Source organism: Lytechinus variegatus, chromosome 9 (genome assembly GCF_018143015.1).
Source record: "Lytechinus variegatus isolate NC3 chromosome 9, Lvar_3.0, whole genome shotgun sequence".
NCBI classification, from domain to species: Eukaryota; Metazoa; Echinodermata; class Echinoidea; order Temnopleuroida; family Toxopneustidae; genus Lytechinus; species Lytechinus variegatus.
This window is the reverse complement of record NC_054748.1, coordinates 35406144-35433823: the sequence shown is the minus strand read 5'-3', so window position 1 is coordinate 35433823 and position 27680 is coordinate 35406144. Positions and strand designations below refer to the sequence as shown.

Sequence of the window (27680 nt, the reverse complement as noted above, 5' to 3'; positions counted from 1 at the left end):
GGGGTCGGGCCGGCCGATTCGAGGACGTAAATTAATGGGTGTAAAACCTCCTTCTTACTTTTCTTTCTGTTTAAAGCGTTTCTCTCAAGTTAAAATGAACCCTCTTTCTGCAGGTTTCCCCAAAACAAGGGGCGGGGCAGGCTCCCCCCCCCCCCCGGATCCAACCCTGATCGACATTTGTGGGCGCCAGTAGCCCTCCCTCAGAGGATATGAAATACGCACATGTACAAACGGAGTAGTCATGGATGCGCTAGCTGCAGATCACCAAGGCTTACAATAATATTGCAAGGCATTAGAATCAGCCTCTAAGGTGGCGACCTGAAGAAGTCACTGCATGACGCATACACCAAAGCTGATTTCTTAGAATGTTGGTCTCTTATGATGGAATGAATATTTTAGCTGCGCTTCACGATGTATCTTTGACAGTCATTATTAAAGGGGAATGAAACTTTTGGAACAAATAGGCTTGTGTAGAAACAGAAAAATCAAAGAATAAGAATAAAGAAAGTTTGAGAAAAATCGGACAAATAATGAGAAAGTTATGAGCATTTGAATATTGCAATCACTAATGCTATGGAGATCTTCCCATTGGCAATGCGACAAGGATGTGTGATGTCACTGATGAACAACTTTCCCTTTGGTGGACTATAAAATACCCTCAAATTGTCTCTTTTTGCTTTTTCTTACGATGATACAAACTCTTTATCCATTATGTATTCTTAAAAAATATGTATTACATGCCCTCATGTAGTTAGAACACATGATCTATGGATAGATGTGATAAAAGAGACAATTCAAGTGAAATATATACTAAAGTAATGGGGAGAGTTGTTCATCAGTGACATCACACATCTTTGTCGCATTGCCAATTTGCTATCTCAATAGCAATAGTGATCTCAATATTCAAATGCTCATAACTTTCTCATTATTTGTCCGATTTTTCTGATAACTTTTGTTGATCTGTTTCTTTGATTTTTCTGTTTTCACACAAGCTATCTTGTTCCAATGGTTTCATTCTCCTTTAACTTTTTTCACAAACCTGCATGGGGTCAGTGGAATTACTTTATCCAAACCAGTGCCGCCCGCCCAGAATCGTTGTTAGCCTACCAGAGCGCTAAAAGTAGGGGAAGGCGGGGTAAGTTGTGACAGTTTTTGCTTTTTGCATGTTAGAATTGATATGATTAATAATCTTGTCGAAATAAGTACCTTGCCTTGAAATTTAATTCTTCTGAAATATTTTCCACCTACATATAACTTTCTATCCCCACACTGAAAGTCATCGTGACCTTTGAAAAAAACGATGTCACATGGCTCAACTTGCCCCATATATGGGGTAAGTTTGAGCCATCTTCTGGGGTAAGTTGAGCCACAAAAACTATGTACAAAATGTATGGGGGAGAACCAGCATGTCAATTTTTTGTTTAAAGTCTTTTCACTTGCTAATTCTCTATAAATACTAACATCCTGTAAAAGGAAAAGAGCAGTCATGTAAATTTGCTCCTTTCAGCCTGCATTTCAATCGATATTTATGGTTTGTTTGTTTTTTAAGATACATTACCATATGAATTACCATGGCTCAACTTGCCCCATGCTGTGTGGCTCAACTTACCCCAGTCCGAACTTAGTACGATAATTTTATATCCACACATTTATTATGCATCCATCATATAAAAGACTATGACAAGAATGAAGATCCATACCTGGACTAATAATGTTGATATCATGTCTTTATTATATTTAAAGACCTGTGTGTTTATAAAGCACTTATCTATTTCACACCCTTTTTTATTTTTTTTGGCTGAAATTCATATTTTTCCCTCTAAAACACTACTTTTTGTTTCAAAGTTGGAAACAATGTGGTGGGGTAAGGGGTTATGCTATGTTTCATCAATACATGACACCACCACAATGTCTGACTCATTCATTATTGGCCTGGGGCTGGTGGCTCAACTTGCCCCTATGCTCAACTTACCCCGCCTTCCCCTACACTGTAAAAACTGTGGTGTTAAAGTTGACACCAATTGGTGTTAATAGAGGACCACACCCTGAGGTGTTAAGATTACACCCTAGAGATTGAACATAACACAAAAGAGTGATAATGTAACAACCAAAGGTGTTGTAATAACACCTATAGGTGTAAAACTAACACCACCAACACTGGTGTAAAATAACTGGTGTGGTCCTCTATATACATCGGTTAACACCACAGTTTTTGCTGTGTACGCCCAGTCACATCTGTCGGATTGTGAAGTCATAACATTTATTGGTGGTGATTTTTTTACCTGTTTGCTAAGAAAGCATGAATGCTTGTAAGCAAGCAACCAGAGGACCGACGGCTTAAAGTCCCCTCCGAAAGACCTGGTACTGAGGGTTAATGCCTTAACAAAGGGCACTAGCGCACCAAGTGGGAATCGAACCCGGGTCACCGGAATACGAATCCCCCGCTCTACCGACTGAGCTATCGCGCCTTTCCTTTTATTTCAGTGTAAGAGTAATGCATCGTTGTAACATTAGGCATCGCTGCCACATCACCGGTTGTGACAGGTCCTTTGTGAGCTTATTGTTAGCGTTTTACTATAGGTCTTCAATTTCGAGGTTTTTAGTGCAAGATCGCTTTTCAAAGGGGCGCATTTATATTACAATAAAAAATGGCTGACAAATTTACTGAAGACCAATGAGAGAGGCCTTGAAGCAAGATGGGCTTGGATTAAATTTGAATTAAGCCCTAGTCACACTTACTGGCTTCCATCAAATTTTTACTCCGGCGACAATTGCTCCGCTCTAAATTCTACACACTAATCGAATGACCAACTTTAACCCTGGATGTAAAATTAAACCATACCCTAAACCTAACTCTAAACCTAACATAAAACCATACTGCAACCCTAACCCTAAATATTAGATGAAACTATTAAAGCCCGGAACGATTATCGCAGGAGCAAATGTCACGTGACCCTCCGAATGACATCCAAAGACATAATGCCTGACAATTCAATATCTAGATGTATATATATAATATTCACCTTCCAACGGGGGTTACACGACAGTGGGATCCAATGACCACCAGGAAGTAGCCGGTAGTCATCGAAGTCGACAGCGAGGTTCAGCTCCGTGAGCGTCTTATCAATCTCGTCCGCTGCTTCCCTGATTGACTTGCGCTTCGTGATGATGCTCGGGAGAGTTTGGTTGGCCACGTCAGTCATGGCTTGTGTCTTTGGTAAGAACTTCCCGAATACGAATTCGTTGACCCTTTGAACGGTCGTAGCTTCTTTGTTTGGTGTAAGCCTCTCATCTTCGAAAATCAAATGAAATGTATAGGACAACATTACAATGGCCTTACAAGAGATAACATTAAACTTTGATTAATGGTGATTTCTATAGTGTTCACATGGATTAAAATAAAACCAAGGAAGAAAAAAAATCGTGCACATTTTTGCAAGATATCTGTGACTAAAAAATCATAATTTTAACTAAAATCCTGAGGAGATTGATATAATACAATAGTGTATTGGATGTAATTAAGATTGATGTGTTTCCGGTTACTTCATATTTCACTCTTTTTAGCATTAAATAATGATTTTGGGGCGGAATATTTTCAGGGCTTCATTTTTGTTTTAAAATATCACAGACACATGTGACCATTCGGACCATGCAGCTCGGATTTTTAAACGCAAATCAACGTTAACTTTAAAGTAGAGGAAGTTACTACTATACAACAGGGGCCAATTGCACGAAAGGGTCTTTCCAAGGACCGTCTTTCGTGTCGCCCATCTTTTATGATACGCTTTAGGCGGGGTGTTTCTGAAATTTATGATAAAGAATAAGATTCGTTAGTTTGCTTTTAAATCAAATTTTATACAATTTCATGATATATCACATCATTTTATAAGCAGTTATTTGGTTTAATTTAACGGAAGAAAATATGTTTGCAGATGATTTATTTCAAATGCGTTTCACATGGTGCATCATAAAAGATGGGCGACACGAAAGACGGTTCTTGCAAAGACCCTTTCGTGCAATCGGCCCCAGGGGTCTTAATGTTACAATAGCGAGTGTTCATAACGTGGCGCTAAACCCTTTCAAGAGCAACCTACATTTACTATTTGCTAAAGTTTGGTGAATCACAACTTCAGTTTCGTCCAGGCCCTGGGATTTCTCGTCAGCTCGGAAACCGAGGACGAAACGGCTTTCCCGCGCTTCACCAATTTTTGACAAAAACCTCTTAGCTTTTCATAGTCATTTTCACTGGCAGTTTTAGTATATCTGCTGTGTTGTAGAATATGTTCTGCGTGGCATTGAAAAACTCGATATCATGTTCAGAGTGTCTCTCATTAAGCCCCCCCCCAAAAAAAAAAATCAAAATTAAAAACAAAACAATCATGACAAAAAAATGTTTGTTTTCGAGACACTAAAAATAAAAGGGAACCCCTGAACAAATAAGTTCGTACGAAACAGAAAATCAAAGAATAAGATCAACAAAAGTTTAAGAATAATACTGCACAAACAGTAAGAATGTAGCATGTGAATGATGAGAACACTTCCAGATCCTGCAATTTTGATGTGACACAACATTATTCCCTTTGGATCTTGACAACCATACCCCTAATTTGTTTTCCTCACTCCATTTGGAGGGCAAACATTTCATCCAGGATATAACAAGAATAATGCTCTGAAACCTTTATGTCCTATCTATTCTCTCATGAACAAATGAACGTCTGATCTGGCGATAGACTAAATTAAAAAGGAACATTTAAGATATAATAATAATAATAGCCAATTTTTATAAAGCGCTTTTCCCAGAATGGCCCAAATAGCGCTGTACAGCATATTATTACCCCGGTCAGTGGATTCATTTCAATCAAGCACGAAAAGTGCACAATTTCCACTCCCTGGGGAGCATTCCTTGCATTCATCGCAGCCACATTATGGCACTGGCAAAATCAAACATACAATATCTTTCGCATCCTACCGGGTACCCATTTAGCACTTGAATCAAGAGTGGCAAAGGACGCTAGACCGCGGTGGGATTCGAACGCACGACCCTCTGTTTACAAGGCGAGAGTCAGAACCACCACACCACGGCTATTCCGTGTATAAGTACTAAAGTAATCGGGAAGTGATCTTGGAAGGGGAAACCAGTGGGGGGGGGGGGGACTTCACCTACCCCCACTTCTTGTGAAAAATGAAATTAACAGCTTATTTGTTTGTGATTTCTTGCAAGGTTCCCCCCTTACACACACACATTTGGCTCAGCCCGGTCCCCCACTTTCAACCCCCGAAAGCCCTTGTCCATATATAATTATAGAGTCAATTATAGGAAATGGGGGTTTCCGGGCAACATCTGAGAATATTTTAACCAACTTTTATGCATTGCCTGAAGTGTCTAGTTAATGACTCTTGATGTTCCCATTGCCAAATCGTGTCCCACGGGGTTCAAACTTGATAATTTTGGCAGCCATCTTAAAAGTTCATGAAAAACAACTATGTTTACATTTTCTTTTACCTAGACCATCTTATTTTAATGTTTTATTTTACTAAGACATTGATTGATATGCTTCAAAACAGTATTTGTTTTTTTATTTGCGATCAAAATCTTCTGGAAAATTAGAAGGTTGTATAAAGCATTTTTTTACTACCTCATGGGATTTTATTGATATTTTTTGTTTAGTTGGTCTCAAATTCGGATGAGTGACTTACTTGGGAGGACATCTTGATTTGGGCATGTCGTCAACACCTGTGCTGGTGGAGGTTGTCGAAAGGATGTTTCCGGCTTTAAAGGATTCGGAATACCTGCAGAATAGAAGTATAAATTGAATAATTGAAATGGTTATTACCCTTAAATTAATAATTGAATAGATACAATGAATCAATCGTATAAAGTCCGAACATATTCAATGGTTTTATATAATACATAAATTTCAGTTACACGAAATCCTTTGTAGAACTTTAAATAGATCTTCCCGTCGTTTAAATCTTATTTTTTTTGTTTGTTCTAATTGCGTATTGCTCTTCCAGTGAATTCCGTTACAATGTTTTATTTCCTGCAATTTACGCCTGTTGAAACATTATTTGTGAATTATTCACATTCTTTTATATTTTTTGTGCTCAATGAATCTATATGACTTTATATGAAAATAATGATGTTAACTGGAATATATAAATGTAAAAGGCTATTTGAATTGAATCTGTAATTTTGGGCTTAAAATAAAAAAAAGCATATGATTTTTTTTTCACAAAAAGTAGGTTGGAGCTATTTCCCCGCAATTTACTCTAGATTGTAAAAAACGCTGTTTAAAATTTAAACACGTTGTTTAAGCCCGTCATTCTAGCAATTATTTAATGAAAATTTTTAAAGAACTGTGTAAACATTTTCAAATAAATGTTTAAAATCTTTAAATTACTGTTTAAAATCTTTTAATAAGTTTTTTAAAATTTTTAAACAATTACCACAATTTTTTTTCATAAACAACTTGTTAAACAATGTGCTATTTTTTAATACTAAAAATACCCATGTTGTGAACCTATTTTTAAGACAATACATTTTAAATAATACGAGTAATTGTATAGCGCACGTATCCACCTTGCTAGGTGCTCAAGGCGCCCTTGACCATGTTGACTAAGCTAGTCTACCAATTCTGGTGCGCACAGCTTTTCGAGAAATTACTTCCTGCCGGTACCCATCTACCTCACCTGGGTCGAGTGCAGCACAGTGTGGATAAATCTTTTGCTGAAGGAAAACAGCCATGAACAGGATTCGAACACACGATCCTCTGTTTGAAAAGCAAGATTCAGAACCACTAGACCACGACGCACTCATCACATTTTCTGTGTTCGCGAATCCACCGTACATCGCGGAGCAAAATCTCCCTAATAGAAACAACCTATCTCCCAAAATATACTGCGTCCCACAAAAAACGAAACCGAGATTTATCATAACTTAATCACAAATACAATAGACAAATGACCTACCATTGTAAAGCTTAGAATCTCCTATTTCATCTGAAATCACTCAATTTATTTCTCATTCACGCATGAGTGAGCAAAAAAATTTGAAGAGGGGATACCAAAAAGTCGTTTGGCGGGCTGTATCTGGGTTTCAAAAAGAAAACCACTTATAAAAAAAGGGCGGGGGGGGGGGGGGCTATTAATGTATGATTTTGGAAGTTGTGCTGGTATTTTTAGTCACTTCCCTGTCGGGATATAACCAGCAATTGTGTTCACTTGTTTGATGCTATTATAAATGGTGAATTATGCCAGGAGAATTCACGAAATCCGGGTCACAATCTTATTTGAACTGGAGGAAAAACGTAGTTCTTTTTCAGCACACTTATGACTGCTTTCTTTCTTCTTCTTTTTTAGTCACCACAAAAAATATCTATGCCACTCAATCCTTCAAAGTGTCCTTATGTAGTTGAACATTACTTCTATGAAAATTTTGAGAGAGGTTATTTCAGTTAACGACTCTGTTTTAAGCATTCATAATCAACGTATTAACACTCTAGGGGCTTCCGACTATCTCGATCTACACGTTCAAGTGCAGTTTTATATGTTGACCAATGAGTCAAAACATCCCGCAAAACATGCGGTAGAATACTATATAGCATGTTTACATGTTTGGTGTAAAGGGGGTCTTCAATCTACCTGTGAAGGATTTAGTTACAACATAACACGGATATACATGTAGGTTCATTGCGACCAATTTTTACGATACTGTTCTTCATGCACTTCCACAGCAGTATTACAGGGATGCAAAGTAATAATTTTGAAAGAATGCAAAGGAAGTATGTAAAGGAAACATGCTTATAATATAATATTATATCACATACATGTATACAAATAAATGTCAAGTATGTAACTTACTAGCTGGGGGATTTGACTGTGTGAACGATTTGAAAACTGATTTTTACCTTTTTAGAAGTGGTTACCTAGGAAAACACACAAATTTCTTCGATAGTAAGATAATGCAACAGTTCGTTGACTTTTTCGAGCGTTTTTATTTTTTCACCATCGGGGTATCATAGGGTGATTGCCCCATGAGTCCTGGGGTAGAAAGAGTTGCAATCAATCGCAACTCTAAAAATCATGCGCAACTTGATTATCAACCAATCAACAGCGCGCATTTGAGACTTGCGATTGATTGTTTGGCTTTCATTTAAACGCAACTCTTTTTGCAACGGGCCCCCAGTACCATTATTACTCCCTGCTTGAATCCCCCCCCCCGAAAATCTCACCTTTTTCTTTCTTTACAGCTTTGGTCTGTGCTTGTTCCGTTGAATTATCTTGACCTGTGACATTCAATGTCGATTCAGATGACATCTCAATAGACGTTGATGGTTTTGAACTTCCGGTATTAGTTTGATTACCGCTTTCGGTTTGTGGTGCGTAAGTTGAATTGAATCTTGAGCGGATAGAACTTCTGGAAAAGCCTGAAAATAAAGATTTTTTTTAAATGGTGTTGTTATACACCCGAAAACTGGAGTGTTAAACTTATACCGGTTGGTGTCAAGGACCACTCCTTAAGGTATACCATAGACTGTGTATGTAACGCCTGAGGTGTTAAAAAATGTGTTAAACAGTAACCGACACCAGTCCCGAGAGCAGCACATACTGTCAAGGTGTTAAAATTACAACACATAATTTGAACGTAACACCAAAGGTATTGCAGCCCTCGAAAAACTGGGGCATTAAAAGAAAAACTGGGGTATTAAACCCGGCACCAGATGCTGTCCCGAGAAGAAATATCCTAAGGTGTTTGGCATTACACCACGGAGATTGAACGTACAATGTACTAACACCAAATATTTTTAGAATAACAACCAGACTAGGCAATGATAACAATGATGATGATGATAATAATGACAATCATAGTAGTAACAATAAAAATGACAATAACAAAATTGATAATAACAATAAGAGTGGTAATGATACTAATGATAATGATGATGATGATAATAATGATAACAATAATAATAGTGATAATGATAAACGATAAAGAAATAATCACATCAACATTAAATGAATACAATAGATAAAAGCCCTAAGACAAAGGCACGAAACAGAAAAAACGCCATTTCCAATGTAATTAATGAGTAAACCATATGATTGTATGAGCACCTGGTTTATCATTTGATTTGCAATAAAAAACACCCACGAATGTCATACGTGCATGATGTACATGCCACTTGAAATTGGAAAGTACAACAATAAGTGGTCTGTTTACCAATGGAGAAGAGAATTTGCGAAAAGTTTGGAGTGCAACTCATGCAAACCCGCACCTATTGTTATTTTGAAATTATTATAGAACATGGTAAAGCATTTCTATTCCAAATGAAAACTGCCTCAGTAAAAAAAAATTAGTACAAGGATCACGCTTGTCTACATATAACGTTTGTTTTAAGGTGTTCAATTTCCTGGGAAAATCTGCAGCTACCAATTTCTCAGAAATACTTCACACTGTCTGGGCATTAATTGGTATAGGCGAATTGCATACCAGAGTGTAAAGCAGACTAAGGTAAAGTGAGTTTTCATAGCAAGCCCAAGAAGACCTACATTCTCTGGGCAAGATAAATTGAACAACCGATGCGTTTATGATCATGGTCTGGGCAAGGTCTAGGCACGAGACCGTTAATTTTACCAACTAACAACATAAAAAGCGTATTGCGGGGCGTATAAGCCAGTTCGCAGTTCCTTTCTGCGCATGATCAAAAGATTTATACGCATGATCAGAAGGTCATTTGTACTAAAGTGACATGATGCTTTAAAATCTAATGAGATAAGCACCAACTTTGATGTCTTGATTATTCATATATTCTATTGAATTGTCGTTTTCATTTACATCCACAAAAAACAACAATGCTTTCACGAACGACTGGTATTTCACAGTTTGTCAAGTACATTGTGCAACCTGTTAAGATATGCATTCAAAGAAGGAATGCAACAAATACCTTCATTAAGTGTTCATTGGTGCGCTATTCTAGTCACCTGGTCTATTCAATTTCTTCATCCTGCTATGTAAGGCAAGCTTACGTAATATAATCTGCCTATCATGATGAAAGAAATGAAAGGTCATTTGACCAAAATTGCCCATGAAGTAACTACGAACTGGTCTATTGCCCCCATTTGACCGCAACTTTGTCAGACAGTGTCAAGCATCCAGAACCATCCCTCACACACACACCCTCCTACCCACATACTCTAACACACACACACACACACACACACCTTCGAGGCTTGCAACGTTTACTCACGTCGTCATCGTAACAAAATGTCCCGTGGTACGTACATTCGTAAAACAAGGAAGTGTTGGGTTATGCGACCCCCAAATTGGTGAAATGCTACAAGCAAAATACGAATCATCATGTAACGTTAACAAAATAAATATAAATTTGTCATTGAGAACAGACTAACATCCTCGCATAGCAAACGGCCAACCGCCGTACACAGGTACTTTGGACCTCATTGTTTTAGATTAGTTTTAATTGTGGCCTCAAAATAGCGCTGCCTTTTTTGCTATATCCAGTTTTGTTATATCGATGGGTGCCGGCCCGTTTTCGGAGTACTATTAATGGTCAAGTCCACCTCAAACAAATGTTGATTTGAATCAATAGAGAAAAATCAGACAAGCACAATGCTGAAAATTTCATCAAAATATGGATGTAAAATAAGAAGGTTATGACATTTCAAAGTTTTGCTTATTTTTAACAAAATAGTCATATGAACGAGCCAGTTACACCCAAATGAGAGAGTCGATGTCACTCACTCACTAATTCTTTTGTTTTTTATCGTTTGAATTATACAATATTTCCATTTTTATGAATTTTATGATAAGGACCTCCTTGCCTGAAGCACAAAATGTTGAAATAATGAAATTCCACGTGTTCAGGGAAGAATGATAATTCATTTCACATGACAATGACGAGAAAATCAAAATATTTCATATAATAAAATACAAAAGAAATAGTGAGTGAGTGATGTCATCAGTTCCCTCATTTGCATACTGACCGAGATGTGCATATAACTGTTTTGTGAAATGAAGCTAAATTTTAAATGTCATAACTTTCTTATTTAACATCCGATTTTGATGAAATTTTCAGTGTCATGCTTGTTGGATATTTCTCTTCTTATTCAAATCAAGTTTTTGTTTGGGTGGACTTGTCCTTTAAGTGGGGCCTCGAAATAGCGCCTTGTTGCTTTATCCCTTTTTTTAATATATATATATATATTGATGGGTGCCGCCCCATTTAACAAACAAATTATTAATCCCAGGAATTGTACCTGGGGACTTACAGAGTTACACGACCAGGACCTCTCTTTTTTCAACTTTTGATTCTCCCTTCTCCTCTCCTTTTCATATACTTGAAAAAAAAATTGGGACAGCTGCCATCTGCCCCGTCCCAATGTTCATAAAGAGCTTGCTCTTAAAAGCCGCATACATTCGTAATTCCGAAGCTTCGTTATTCCGAAGGTTCGGATATTCCGAAGGTTCGTTATTCCGAAGGTTCGTAAGTCCGAAAACGAAATGAGGTTCGTAATTCCGAAGGTTCGTTAGTCCGAAAACGAAGTGCGGTTCGTAATTCCGAAGGTTCGTTAGTCCGAAAACGAAGTGCGGTTCGTAATTCCGAAGGTTCGTTAGTCCGAAAACGAAGTGCGGTTCGTAATTCCGAAGGTTCGTTAATCCGAAACGAAATGAGGTTCGTAATTCCGAAGGTTCGTTAGTCCGAAAACGAAATGATTAACGAACTTTATTTCGTTTTTTGGAACAACGAACTTTATTTCGTTTTCGGATTATCGAACATCGAGGTATAGGCAATTTACGTGTTTCGGAATTACGAACCTTCGGAATAAAGAACCTTCAGAATTACGAAGTGTAACTTTAAAAACTTACCTGGAGATTTAAAGGGCATTAATCCCGTCGAGTCGGTAGTTATCGAGAGTACTACCACGAGAGCCGCCACACAGCATAGACAGAAGACAAGGACTACTTTAAAGGCAGTTTGACTTCCCTGAAGCGTCATTCTAAAAGATTCTGGGAAATTAAAGAAAATGGTGGTGTCGTTAAGAGAGGAATGAAAGGGGAAACAGTTGCTACAACCTGGTGATTAGCATGATTAGTGTTGATAACATCTATATAGCGCTTTCAGATACTATGTTCATAGGATCTGCATACCAAATGACCCCCGGATTTAGTATTTTCTGCTGTGCAAACCCTTCACTTAGGGAAAATAATCTGAATATTCAGCCTCAAGCCCAAGTCAATGACTTGTGTTGAGAATGCTGCTCCTTTTAAACAGAAAGTTCATGTGTCTTATGTGAAGACTAGCTTTACAAGGCTACCGTCATCGGGCTTAGTCCGGTATCTCCGGGGGACGAGGCTCGCGATAGTTTGCATGATGATTTTGAATCATACGTCTGTAAAACTTTGGAAACTTTGGTTGGAGGTCAAAATCAGTTAGAAATTAATCTCGCAGCCTCAACTGAATTCAACTCTAGGAGAATAGCAGAACTAGAAACAGCTTAAGACAAATTGGAACAGAAAGAAGAGGAGATGAAATCCGAGATGGGTTTACTTCAAGTTGCAGTCGGGAAACAACGTGAAAGTATCAGCAAGCAGGAACGTTTCCCGAGGAGGAACAATTTGAGAATAGTTGGAATAGAAAGGTCTCCAAATGAAAACTGTGAAAAAGGTTAAGATGCTACCACCAGCGTACCTATGGGGGGCAGACTGCCCCCCTGACGAGTCACAACCCATACAAAGAGACGTATCCCTGCCCCCCCCCCCCTGACGAGTCATAACTGATCCCTGACGAGCCACAATGGCCCCCTACTATGAACTTGAAGACCCACCCCCCCCCTTTTTTTGCTTGTCAATTTTTTTTTCTGGTGCGAAATGTCCTTAACATGCGGTTGAAGACCTTTTGTTCTTTGGGGGAGGGGCTGGTCATTTTTTGGCGGACGAATTTGCCCCCCCCCCCCTCTGGAAAATCCTAGGTACGCTACTGAGAGAAAAGTTCAACTGGGTTGGAGAGATAAACATCGAGCGGGGCCAGAGATATGGCAAACCAGTGATTGATAAGCCTCCACATGTGCTTGTAAAGATGTTTTCATATCGAGACAAACTAAGAATCCTGAAAGAAAGTAGACAAGCCCAGGGGGGCCGCTTCATAAAGCTGTTCGTAAGCTAAGAGCGACTTCAAGGACTGGTGATCCTTTCTTGGGGTAAATAATATACATAAAAACGTTTCTTGGCGAGGTTTTGCGCGTAAGAAAGGATACCAGTCGTTCTTAAAGTCGCTCTTAACTTACGAACAGCTGCATGAAACTCCCACCTGGACGGTCTTCAGGGGTTTACCACAGATGATCTGACAGCTATTGACCTGGGAGAAAAAGAGAAAGTGGAGGAAAGAAGTAGAGGAACTCTTTGACCAGGGTACAAAACTCAGGTTCTTTACTGGAAAATTGAGATCGGGAAATGGAGCGATTTTCAACTTCTAAAGAAGCGAACAGTTTCACCGAGTCTGGGATCAATATATCTGGGGTTTACTCTTTCATGTGGATATACCCAACAGTGATTGGGAAGTTGCCATGACCCCCCCCCCCCTCAAAGCTTCGTGCATTATTTCTGAAATGTAAAAAGATAGCGCCGAATAATTTTATGGCTTTTTCGCGCAACTTTTGAAACCAAATTCGCGACATACGGGTACAGCATCGCGACGGCACCTGACTTTTTACGAGACAATTTCATGCCGAAAATGGTTCATTTTTTTTATAATCTGTTTACAAAGACTATGGGAGACGAAATTCATAAAAGGGTGATTATTTTTTGTTCTAATTGGTATGCATAATTAGTTTAGGGTTTAATTTAGTTGTTAAATGGTCTGCAATAATTTCCATTGAAAAAAACAATGAAAAACAAAAGCTAAAAAAAATATATGTAATAAATTCGAAAAACGAAATACATAAGGAAAAAATTGGCTTTCGTAATTTCTGTTTGTTGAATCCTTTAAATCAGATTACAAAGATGGCATCTGGGGGAAAAAGAAAAAAACTTGAAGTGAAATTGGGTGTTAAATATATGCAAATAATGTTTTTCATGAATAAATTTACTTTATTATTCATAACAAAATGTAAAATAATTATTTTCAGATATACTTTTAATACTGGCTTGAAGTTTATGTGTTAAATGATGTGCGTGCCAAATTTCGGCGCGATCGCACGAACGGCGGAAGAGATCAGAAGGGGGGCATCATGCCCCCGTCCTAATATATCTCAAATAGCCCAGTCCTCTTAGAGTTAAACACTGGCGGGGTAGTTTTAACATTACTGTTTTTGAAAAGAGCATGCAAACAAATAATTCTGATTGTGGCCGTATGTTCACACTCCAAATCTGAAGAACAGAAAGGGGTTGTAAACAAAGTCGTAGATCATTGCGAAAACCAATTCAGTTGAATCCACTTTATTATAAATATTAACAGTACAATGTACCCAAAATCCAAAAGTTCATAGCGACATATAATATTATTATTGGTGTCTGAGTTTACAGCAAAGACTCGTTGTAATTGTTAATTTTTCTCTATATTGAGAATTGCGATGAAGTAATTGCAGTAGATATACTAGAGCAAAACATTGATATTCCAACAAGTAAATTCCAGGACGCAATTCGGTAGTGCGCCTGTGAGAAGAGATTAGCTAACCTCTTGTCACAGGCACACTGGTCTCATTAGGAGCAATATTGTGTAATGAATACTTGCAATATCCATGGTATTTGGGTAAAAAGTTATTTTCCCCATAAAAAATTAAAGATGGCCGTCAATATTGCAAATTTGAAATGGTCATCTGCAATTAAACCGTATAAATTTATTTACTAGGCACGTTAGGTGGTAGGCCTATATGTTTTTAATGGTTATTGTTTTTTTCTGCAATGACACACCGGAAACCTAGTTATGACTCAACTATTTCGGACCTGTCTGTAAAAAATGTGAAAATGAATATATTCCTCTTTGTCTGTTTTGTCATACTTATATGAAATTCTCTCTTGCAGTGGGTTGAATATTTTACTTACACGACTAGACCAATTTATTTTTATTTCTTTTGTAACAGCTAGGTTTTGTCCACCATTGGAACAATATTCCTTTTCAGGTCTATTTGTCAAAACTCACATCTCTACGTGCTCGCATTTTATGTATACTTCTATATTCATTCTCAGAAACTACCTAAAATCACCTTTTCGTATTACCTTACATACAATTTCGACTAGCGCTTCGCGCGCGCATTTATTAATAGTTTAAAATATTTATTAACACGTGCATCCTGTTCACGATTACAAAAAGTGCTTAACGTGTCCCGTCTTCAGGGCTGAATATATATTAAAAAAATCGCACTCTCATTAGGTCAATTAATTAATGGGATACATATTTTTCATGAGTTCCTACGAATAGTCTTAGATCGGAATATTAAATAATTCAAGATAGCAAGCACTTCGAGCTCGAATCATTGAAAAGGTGTGATCTTTTTCCTGTCAAATTTTCTCCTTTTCAGATCGTAATATCAAAATTTCTCAGCTCGCGCTCGAACAATTTATCTAGGAAGATATTTATCAATAAGAAGTCTTCAGGAAATGTAGATAAAGTTATTTTTCCGCCCTCCCGGTTGGCGATTGTTTGAAAACATCAAATAATTTTGATTTCATGTAACAGAAAAAGGAAGGTTTGAACATGACATCATGAGCCCACCTTTACATGTGTATATTTTGACGGCGTACGTATAACTGTTTTCTCAATGCTAAATTAAAACTTATATTACTTTGTTATTTTCAGATTATGCCATTTATTATGACACTACGTTTTGCGCAGTGAAATTTTAATTTTTATTCATTTTGTTACATAGATTTATTTATTTTCAGCCTTGATCTTGATTGGAGTAAATAGATAAAACCAAACTACCATAACGCTGAAAATTTCATCAAAATCGGAAGTAAAATAAGAAAGTTATGACATTTCAAAGTTTCGCTTATTTTTTCACAAAACAATAATATGCACAATTCAGTAATATGCAAATGGGACAATGGATGATGTCCCTCACAATTTCTTTTGTTTTTGATTATTTGAATTTATACAATTTAATTTTTTTACAAATTTGACAATAGGGACCAACACGACAGAACCATATAATATTGAACAATGCCAATTCCAAGGAATTATTCACTGTTTTACTTGACAATGAGGAGACAATTAGAATATTTCATATAACAAAATACAAGAGAAATAGTGAGTGTATGATGACTTTTTGTCACCAGTCTCCTCATTTGCATACTGACCAGGATGTGCATATAACTGTTTTTTTTAATTAAACAAAACCTAAAAAGGTCATAACTTCGGGCTTCCAAAGAAGAATAAAAGCACTTCCAATGTGTTATGCAATGAACCAGGAGCCATTTCATAAAGCTGATTGTAAATTAAGGTGCCATGAGCCTAATTACATCATGAGGGCCCAAGATATTCGTTCGACCCAACCCATTCAATTTTTTTCAGTTTGATGTTGCTGATTGACAAAAATGTATGAATATGATTCAAAATCTAACACTGATTCTAGAAATGGTAACTACTGAACTTCCTTCGCCCAAATTGGGAAGATAAAAAAGTGACTTGGAACTATTTTTTGACTGGAGGACTAATTAGGGCTATTTTACTGTTTCAGTCGATGAATTTGATTCATTCATAGATATCTTCATAAATGGCGATTTATTTTTAAAATGAGCTGGCTACGGTACCCTTTCCTGGTCAGATATGGAATGCCAGATATATATCCTATCTAATGGTGGTAAACACTCCACCCTCTAATTTCACATTTATTTTTTATGAATTTTTCAAAAGTGCCATTTTAACACACAAGTCTAGCGATTTAATAACGACTGGTGAACCCTTCTTAGGCGCTAAACCATCGCCAATTCAATATACCATTTACCACAAGAAAGGGTAAAGGACAACCAGTATTTCGAACAGCTTTACGAACAGCTTTATGAAACACCCACCAGGGGCCATTTCATAAAGCTGATCGTAAAATGCTATTGACCTTAAATGTTCATTGGTGATTATTTCGAGCGTAAGGAATGATCATCAGTCGTTCTTAGAGTTGCTCTTAACTTACGGACAGCTTTATGACACACCCACCAGGTGCGTTGCTATGACAATGGATATATTATATTATGTTACCTATACTAGACCCCCCCCCCATTAGAAATGGTACACTTACATGCATCATTGACCTATGACAGCTGGATATTCATCGGTTAGCTAATTAATTCACTAACCGTCATTTTCATCTGTTTAAATTTCTCTTCACAATCATCCATTGTGATGTAGGTGGTGTAGGAGCGCCTTGAGCACGTAGCAAGGTGGATGCGTGATGCGCTATACAAATCCTGTATTATTTATTTCATTTTTTGCGATCCCATCATGGTTGCCGTCAATTAGACCAAAAAATGAGTTAACAGAAGCTTATCGTGATGAGACATTAACATTGGCGGAAATCCCAGGAGGGACGCGCCCCCCTACCGAAAATAGTATGGGGGGCACAATATCAAAGTCCCCCTTACTATTTTTTGTCTTTTATGATGGAAGGAAATGCATCATTCAAAATGGAAATAAAACATGTATTTTGGACGAGATGACCTTACTTTTTTGGTGATAACTTTTTTTTTGCTTGTCAAATTGTCCAGTCCCTGTTCCCCCTACCTTTGGGGAGGGATTTCTGCCCCTAGAATTAACATTGCACAAAAATTGTACGAGCTGAGGATAATAAATCACTTAAAAACTGGAAAGTCAATGTGCTGTTCTGGTTTACAAATGCTTACGTTACATGGGTTTTATTTTGGAAAATGTATGAACATTTCAAGACATAGAGGCTGAGATTGGATTGATTGTATATGATTCATGATCACATATTTTTAGAAATTTCCTCATAATATTCCAGAGGAACATGGCTCATACAGCTTGTAGGGGACGTGTAACTCTCGTTATTTAGGTCTTTTATTATTATTATTACCCCGGCTTTAGCTCGAGCTGCCTCTCAGCGCTCATGCATTCAAGGAATTAATCCTACCGGGTACCCATTCACCTCACCTGGGTCGAGTGCAGCACAGTGTGGATGAATTTCTTGCTGAAGGAAATTACGCCGTGGCTGGGATTCGAACCCACGACCCTCTGTTTCAAAGTCAGAAGACTTATCCACTGGGCCACAACGCTCCACATAATAAAAAACATAATAAAAATAATAAAAAACGCGCCTCGGAATAGAATATTTATATAATATTGGATGGCCTTGAGGTTAATACAAGGAAATATTGGACGAGCTTTGCATAAATATTGGACGAGTCGAAGACGAGTCCAATATTTTGCAAAGCGAGTCCTATATTCCCTTGTATTGACCGAAAAATGGGACATCCATTATTATGATTATTATTCATACAGAGAATTTTAGCAAATAATTTTTAACTTACCCTCCCGCCCTAAGACTCTGACTCTGCTGTATGATGGGGGGACCTAAAGCTACGCACTTTGTTTTCAAACAATAAAAACTGTCCCAATTTTAATATTTCAACAAATTATATTTCACTACTTTGTGGCAAACATTCTAAAGATCATTAACCAAGTAGAAAATATTACAAAACTCACTAATACGAAAATCCCGTCGTGTTTTTCGAAAACTTCTTAATTTCGCCGCCCGATGTAGAAGGGGTCCTAAAGCTACGCACTCGATTTATCATGCAAAAAAATAGTATTTCCTGTGCCTCAATTTCTAAAATATATATTCAAATTATTATAGGATAAAATGAAATTAAAGCAAATATAACTCCAAACTTCCTAACAGTTGTTGGTTTTCTCTGCATTTAGAGATTTACTGCAGTCTCTGTATAAAAAATTTAATAGGAATTGTTCATCACTCTGCAGTCACAGTTCTACACACAGTGCGCATTTGCCATTGAAAACTGCATGCGCGCGCGATGAGTGGTGCGTACATTTCGAGAATTCCCCTTCTAGTCGTCCAATATTTTCAATATTGTGTCACCTCGGAAAAAAATATTAGGCGAGTTCAACAAACTTTTTAAGTGGGTCGAGTGCACCAACAAAATAACACTTGTATTTGGGCTCTAAAATTGTCTGTATGAATAATAATTCTAGATAGATGGCGCTATATAAATGCCAATTATTATTATTATTATTATTATTTAGGTCACCACGGTCACTGTGCAGAAGTGTACGTGCCATCGATAAAACAAATTTTGTATCACAAAAATCGTCTGCTTAATTTTGCAGCTCCAAATCTAAAGCTTGTTGATCGATAGGTATATTCTGATACAGAATATCAGCCAACAAACGCAAAGACTAGGAAAAAAGATTCCTTTCTAAAAAGAAAAGATACGCCGAGGTATATAGCCGTTATTGTCAAAACAGTTGTATGTTATCATTAACATAATCAGCTAGGATATGGCGACTATTATTTTCTTATAGGTCCATGCGTGTAACATCGAAAACAGAACAACCACGTCAAATAGGTCTATAGGATGAGTACCATATCCGAACCTCTTTCCGTAATTCATCCGTGTTGCCATGACAACATAGGTAAATCAAGGGCTAATCTCACTGTTTGCATTTCAAGTACATGTAACGGAGTCATTCATGTTGTACTGAGATATCTAACTGCCGTAGTCCAAAATGTTAAGGGATGGTATTGCGGACAATTCGATTAAATCTCTGATTCAGTGTTAGGATGATATAATATTGAGAATAGAGATTATAAAACATAAAAATCAAGTTAGCTCAACACACGATCATACAAGGCTTTTTGTTTTCTACAATAATTATCACGCATCTGATAAACATACGAAGCGCAAACGTTAAAATATTTGTATTAATTACTTTGGTGACAGTCATAACGTTATTGGCCTATGCATCAATGAAGCCATTGATCGTTTTTTTTTTCAAATTTGTTCCGAGTCAAATTTGAAAGGTTTAATTAGGTCCGTAAACTAATGCGGGGACTGTATTTTAACCCTGCACAACGGATGTACAATACATGTACAGCAAAGGCTATATAGTCACGGGGGTAGTGTAATGTACCGACTCACGGAATTGTGATATACCAATTGGACATGTGTGTATAAAAATCGCACGCCCTTGTGACTGTATTGGCCTCCCGTGTTACTGTAAGTCCACATCAACAAAGTCTGAGTTGAATATGGAACACTAAATATTTCATTGAAACTATAAGATTTTCGCTTATTTTACACAGTAAAACGCTTTTAAAGTTATATTAATTCAACACTGTTTACTACATGTACCTTACAGTAGTTGGTTAAAAGTTTAAGCAATGCTTAATAACATATAATGTTATACAGGGCCCGCTGGTAGAGCAGTTTCCTAACTGAAGTGGCTACCCTGGGTAAATAAAACGTTATTATTATTATTATTTATTGAGAATTGAATATTTAAAATTTAAGATTTTAAACACTTGTTTAAACTGTTTAAACAAGCACTATGTGGCTCATATAGTTAACAGTGTTATATAGAAAAGGTTGATGGTGTTTTAATGTGTATGTATATCATGCATTGGAGACATATTAATGATGGAGCCAATTAATTCACTTCGTATTTCATTTCTATCCTTCTAGGTTATTTTAAGTTTTTCCCGAATAATAATATTGATGATAATAATGATGATAAATAATGATAATGGGTATCGGCAGGAAGAAATTCCTCAAAAAGCTATGCGCACCAGAATCGGTATAGACTAACTTATGCGGGGTAATATAGGAGCGCCTTGAGCACCTAGCACGGTGGATACGTGCGCTATACAAATCCTATATTATATTATTATTCATTATTATTGTTATTATTAATAATATTATATTTATTAGGCACATATTAATACATACTTAATTTTATATGCACTTACAATTAAATATAATAAACTAATATTGTACCATCTACAGGAGCTACAAAAATAACTAAAGAGTCTAAATAACAAAAATAGCATACATATAATTTTAGGAATTAAAAAAGATAATAATAGTATAAAGCATTGTTTGTTCCATCAAGGCCCGTGTAATATTTTTCTCTTAAATAGAAATGCCAGTAGTTGCAGTATAAACACTGATTTCATGAGAAAGTTTGTAAAACAAGACTTAATTGTCAGTATATCATCGAGGATCTAGATCTGGTACATTTTCATAAAGCAAACTTTGTGAAATCTTGAAATCTACGCTGAAAAACGTTCACGCTGAAGATCACTAACACAGATAAGTGCACGTGGGGCAGTGTATAATTTATTTTTTGAGTGTCGGGCCCGACGCTTGACCCGAATCCTATGCTTATTTGCTGATTTCTCAGCAATTGCCAATTACACAATTTCTTCCAGAATTCTTCGGCACGTATGTTTCATTTATACAAACAGACACTTTGGTGGTAATTTCTTGGATTCTGTACGAACTCATTTTGATGTCGTTACCAAAACTGGCATTTACCTTTAATCACGAACCTCATACCGGAAATACCAGATGTGTGTAATCATCATCGATTCCCCTTTTCATACATACATACATACATACACACATTCATACATACTACATACAAGTCATGTTCAACCCAGGATGTGCTGATGTGTGACAATAAACCCTGATGGAAAGAACACAGTTTCACACAGTGTGATCACAGTGTGTTCACATAGAGGACTATATGAAAACATTGTTCAGTGTTAAAAGGCACAAATTCAACAGTGTGGAGATATTTCCACAGTGTAATCACAGAGTGGACGATGTAAGAATGTTATTTACACTGTTAAATTACTCAAATTCATCAGTGTAAAAACATTTCCACACAGTTTCACACAGTGTGATCACAGTGTGTCTACAGAGTGGACGAAGTGAGAATACTATTAACACTGTTAAATACTCAATATTCAACAGTGTGAATATATTTTCATACAGTGTGGTCAAACTGTGTTCACAGAGTGGCAATTTGAGAATATTATTTACACTGTTAAAATACCCGAATTCAACAGTGTGAAAACATTTCCACACAGTTTCACACAGTGTGATCACAGTGTGTCTACAGAGTGGACGAAATGAGAATATTATTTACACTGTTAAAATACTCAAAATCAACAGTGTGGAGATATTTTCACACTGTGTGATTACAGTGTGTTCACAGAGTGGACGATGTGAGAATATCAAATCACACTGTTAAAATACTCGAATTCAACAGTGTAAAGATATTTTCAGACTGTGGATACGTCGACAGTGTGACGGTCCACAGCGTAATCACATAGTCTAACAGTGTGTAGGTGGTGTCACATCGTGTTGCACACTGTGAACGCACTGTGACGCACACTGTGGGGCGTGTGTACTTTGAAGTGGGGAATGGAAACTTCAAATACCTCGTCTTATTTTACATTTGATTCTGATAAAATTTTCGGGGCCAGTGATATTCTTAATCAACTACACTTAAAAAAAATGGGTAAACATGTTCCATGATTGTGTGCAACTAACAATGGGCATTTTTATTTATCCAGTGTGATGAAAAATTTTGCCCATTCGAAAGTAATTGCTTCTTATTTTTTAACCTTACTCGAGATTAAGCTTCCCGCATTGGTTGGAATACTGCAAAAAATTGGTTGGACACATAATTACCCTCGTGCTGGTTAAAATTGTACTCAATATTATTTTTACAGTATATAAGACCACTTGACAACAAAGTTTAATGCTCATTAATATGCAAATAAGATTGATAAGATCTCACATTTTTATTGGATAATATATGTTTACTGTAGACCTAATATTAGACAACTAATTTCTGCGGATAAGCATAAAAAGGTATGAATAGAAAATATGAATAAGGTGGCCTTATTGACCCCCACTCTCCCCTATTATACCAAGGCGTTTCTGATTATTTACAAAAGTATTCCCTTTTCTTGTTTTTTGATGGCTGATTTCCTGTATCAGAATATTTACCCCACTCCCCCTCTCATTGGCGGCGGAAGCCAACAATTTTAGGGGGAACCATTAAAATATCCAAGCAAAGAAAAAGGTTATCAACGAAAAATTTAGGGGGGATCGTCCCCCATCTCAAATTTAAATGGGACACTCCCCCCCCCCCCCGTTTCCGCCGCCTATGGCCCCTATTATACCAAGGCGTATCTGATTATTTACAAAGGGACATATTTCCCTTTTCTCTTTTTTTTGTTGGCTTATTTCCAGTGTCAGAATATGCCTTTCAACCAACGTACTTAAGATTTGCACCAGCAAAATTGAGAAGCAGACGAGTTTGTGATATAAAATATGTTATCATTCCATCCGCAAACTTCCGCACACACATAATGACCTCAATAACAATGAAAGATACACGATCTCTACGTGCTATACGTATAGATATACCTCTGGAATATTAGGAGGAAACCTAGCAACTAACAAAAGGGATTATGAATAAGAAGCACTCAATCACAATATTGTCTTTATCTTAAAATATGCATTCATTTCCCCAAATAGAACGCGAGGAGCTAAGATAATCAAATGTAAACCAGGGTCCCGACTTACAAAGAATTATGATTGATCTGATCAATCGCAACTATGGACGGCCAGCAACGTCAACATCTATTATGCATGTTTGTTCAAAATATTTTTTCTAACTATGATTTATATTCATGCATTCATTGTTTTCTTGAAAATTCCAAGGAGCTTTCAACACATGTGTTGGAAGCTCCTTGAAAATTCACTGTGCTTCTCTTTGTTTACCAAGGACATTGTGCAAATTTCCTGTAGAAAAAATTATGACACTGGTGGATTTCCATAAGGTTGCGATTGATTGGATCAATTGTAACTCTTTGTAAGACGGGACCCAGAAGTGCATATCGATTTTCCAGGATTTCAGTGATATATCATACAACTTGTGCAATATTTATGTCCGATAGCGACCTGCGTCATTCAACTCATGGCCTTATTGACGACGAAACACAGTAGGTAGACAAATATGAAGAGAATGTCTATCGGAGTAAAATGACAGTCACGTATTAGTGAATTCATGAACTGATCGATGAATGTCCATCTCTATAATAGTTCCATATATAGGATAACGTGAACGTAAATTGGATTTTGGGCAATTGCCTCCTCTAAATATATCACACATATTTTTAATTTGCATTAGTCATTATTACGCTGTTAGCCAGCTAGGGGAGGTTTCTGGAGAGGAAAAACTATTATCATTCGCTAACGCTCGTGCTTGTTTTTATCTAGCGTATAGTCATATAGTGAATGAATTTTATTCTCAAAACAACTTCCCCTATTGGGAAGAACACAGCGTTCCATAGTGTGTGCCGCAGTGTGGATTACAATGGGAAATGACATTCACACTGTTAAAGGTCAAGTCCACCCAAGAAAAATGTTGATTTGAATCAATAATCAAGCAAGCATAATGCTGAAAATTTCATCAAAATAGGATGTCTGATAACAAAGTTATGACATTTTAAAGTTTGGCTTATTTTTCACAAAACAGTTTATACCGTATACACATCTCAGTGACACGCATGATGGGTGAAATTCCCCTTTGAACTAAACTTAAAATTGTCGTAACTTTCTTTTTTTACATTCGATTTTGATGAAATTTTCGCGGAAATTTTCACTGTTATGCTCATTGGATTTTTTTTTTTTTAATTCAAATCAACCTTTTGTTGGGGGTGGACTTGTCCTTTAAATGTGAGCATTTAACCCGTGTGCATCACATATTCACAAAGTCGACCATGTGAACACGCCTGTGAACAGTCACACTGTCAAGTTGTCCACAGTGTGAAAATATCTTGTGGACCGTTGTGGCCCAGTGGATTAGTCTCTGGACTTTGAAACAGAGGGTCGTGGGTTCAAATCCCAGTCATGTGGCGTATTTTCCTTCAGCAAGAAATTATCCATATTGTGCTGCACTCAACCCAGGTGAGGTGAATGGGTACCTGGCAGGAATTTATTCCTTGATATGCCGAGCGCGTAAAAGCTGCTTGAGCTACAGCCAGGGTAATAATATCCAAGTCCTTTGGAAGCGCATAGAGATATTATTCATAAATGTTATGCGCTATATAAGAACTGACTATTATTATCTTCACACTGTTGAATTTTGACATTTTCAAATAGTAAATAATATTTTCCCATAGTCCACTATGAGAACACACTTTGATGATACTGTGTGACATTGTGTTCTTTCTAGCACGGTCTGGCTACCCCCCCCCCCCCCCTCCTCCACCTTCCGGTCTAAAGGAAGAGAAAAATAAGGGATTCTACAAATGCAAAACCTTTGGGATTTTACGTTTTGATAGTATAATGCAAAACTACTTATCTTACTTTGTTTCAATAACTCAATATCATTTTCGAAGATGTTTTTATCATTATATCTCTTCAATCAAATAGAATTTAATTACTCAACAAAACCTCATACTTTAGGAAATTGCTTATAGGCCTGCATAGAGAGAGAAACAAATGTGCATTAAGAGGCAGCACCTAACGCGCAGAAATATAATGAAATAAAACAATTTTTTAATGGATTCCTACCTGTTTTTGGTGCTTAATTTGGGGTTAATGCCGGCTCCGGTGTACTTGATCCAGTAGGCAATAGCGTGTGTATTAATCCAATTCGAAGATAACCATTGGAACAATAATTACCGTTACAGCAGCATTAGCTCATGAAGATAGATGGTAATTGTCGATGTTTTAATCTGTTGTGTACGCACACACTTAATTCCACCCCGAGTAGGAGAAAAGACAATCCGTGGAATGAGACTCGAGAGAGGTCCACTCGTACTTTCATTAAGACAAATAATTTATTCTATATCGCACGGCTCGGCGAATCCTCGGGTCGGAATGCTTTCGACGGATGAAGAATTCTCAAAACGCATGATATCGTTGAAAGGCGTTCTCTCATGCAGAGCTTGACCGAATCCCATTTATCTTTTTAAACTAACCAGTGATCCATTAACTAGTGGTCATGCGTCTGAATATTTTGATATGTATAATATCTCACGATAGGCAATGGAATGCTGCTGTCCTTTGCGCCTGTTCAGTCTGTCTGCTCTGTCCGTTTTGGTGGTATATGCGGGTATATGTAACGTGAAACTATGTATGTAAAGCACGGTCACAATGAAACCCAAATGCACCAAACGATATCCGGTCACATGCATACTGAGCGTTGCACGTAGTGCTCTTGGTCTCGGTTTTGTGAGGAAGTGGAGTCATGGTGTGGCCGGGCCCGAGCGTGATGAACAGGAAATTCATATTAACTCTAAACCTCCGGACCTCCGGATTAGTCTTTCAAGAAGGAAGTACACATTATTTCTTTTCAAACATTGTCATAGGTAAGGGGTAAGTGCGGGCTTGGAATCTTTTTACCCGCCACCGCCCCCCCCCCCCCGCGGAAAAAATAACAATGAGCCTGATTATAGATCGAGCATGGATCGAGTGAGTTAAATTTGTGAAATGTTCCTTTCTTGGTAATAGCTCTTTCACATTTGCTCTACGGCGGCCGTACGGCGAGTCGACCCCCTCCCCCTCGTTAAGGATATAAAAAACACCGATTTGCAAGAACTTAAAAAAAACTTTTTTTTAAAAAGATAGCCGAACGTGTTTAAGGTATGTTTTTTTCCCCAAGTTTTTTCCCCGGGGTCATGTTTTGGTGACAACTTTTTAGGGGCCGAAATGTGTAAATAAAGCCCGCGAAAAACTTGTTTAGGGGGTTATTTGCACACAGATAAAAACTCGTTTAGGGGGTGTCTGGAAATAATTTGGTCACGCGTGTGTACAGGTCTAGTCCGTATATAGAACTAGTCCTAGATCTTAATGAATTTAGTTGAGATCTAGCCTAGTCTCTAGTTCTAGATCTTGATGGACTCTGATATACTTATTATACGGCAGGTACAAATTGACGTCAGTGCGCAGAATATGCAGGTAACTGTTTATATGAACGCGTGGCTCTGCGTATGTTGCAATCGCCGAGTAAACTCTCTTGATCAACCAAATTTAATTGATCATTTCCTTTACCAATAATCTAGTTTTTAATTTCCAGTGCTCGAAATCGGCCATTGTGGTATAAGTTCTATATACTGACTAGACATGTTATTCTAAGGCTACCAAGCTCATTAGTCTAGCGTAAGTAAACGTAAACCAGTTCTAAGTTAACTGTGTCGTTCAATCAGCTGCAGGCATTATACAGGTCCAGATTTGGGATAAAGTTAATGCCAAAGCTTAGCCTAGCATGAATGGCAATTTGATGATTGTTTAAAAATTGGATCTAGATATAGATCTCAGCCTAAGGCCTATTAGCCTAAAATTGAGGCGGAGGCTGCAGTTATTGTCTTTGCTGTTATGCTGAACGCAAGCGATAGTCCGATGTGGTAAAGACTACGAATTGTGGATAAAATTCGTAGTCTGTGCCACATCAGACGTATCGCTTGCATTCAGCATAACAGCAAAGAAAATAACTGCTGCCTCCGCATAGATTATAAACTAAAGAACTATAAGCCATTTCGTAGTTCCTTTCTGCGCATGATCAAAAGATTCTACGCATGATCAGAAGAAGGTCATTTGTACTAAAGTGACATGGCGTTTTAAAATCTAATGAGATAGGCACCAACTTTGATGTCTTGATTATTCATACATT

At 37.3% G+C, this 27680-nt stretch overlaps 1 protein-coding gene across 1 annotated transcript in view; it reads right to left on the bottom strand.

The window, feature by feature from the left end:
• Positions 1 to 26257, bottom strand: part of LOC121422095 (beta-1,4-galactosyltransferase 5-like) — a 41460-nt gene extending 15203 nt beyond the window's left edge. Inside the window, exons 1-5 of the mRNA XM_041616910.1 lie at positions 25580 to 26257; positions 11885 to 12025; positions 8232 to 8426; positions 5698 to 5790; positions 3024 to 3292 (exon numbers count right to left, since the gene is read on the bottom strand). Of these exons, the coding sequence (XP_041472844.1) occupies positions 3024 to 3292; positions 5698 to 5790; positions 8232 to 8426; positions 11885 to 12014 (687 nt within the window). The 5' untranslated portion in view covers positions 12015 to 12025; positions 25580 to 26257. The remainder of the gene's footprint in view (positions 1 to 3023; positions 3293 to 5697; positions 5791 to 8231; positions 8427 to 11884; positions 12026 to 25579) is intronic.
• Positions 26258 to 27680: the final 1423 nt, after the last annotated feature.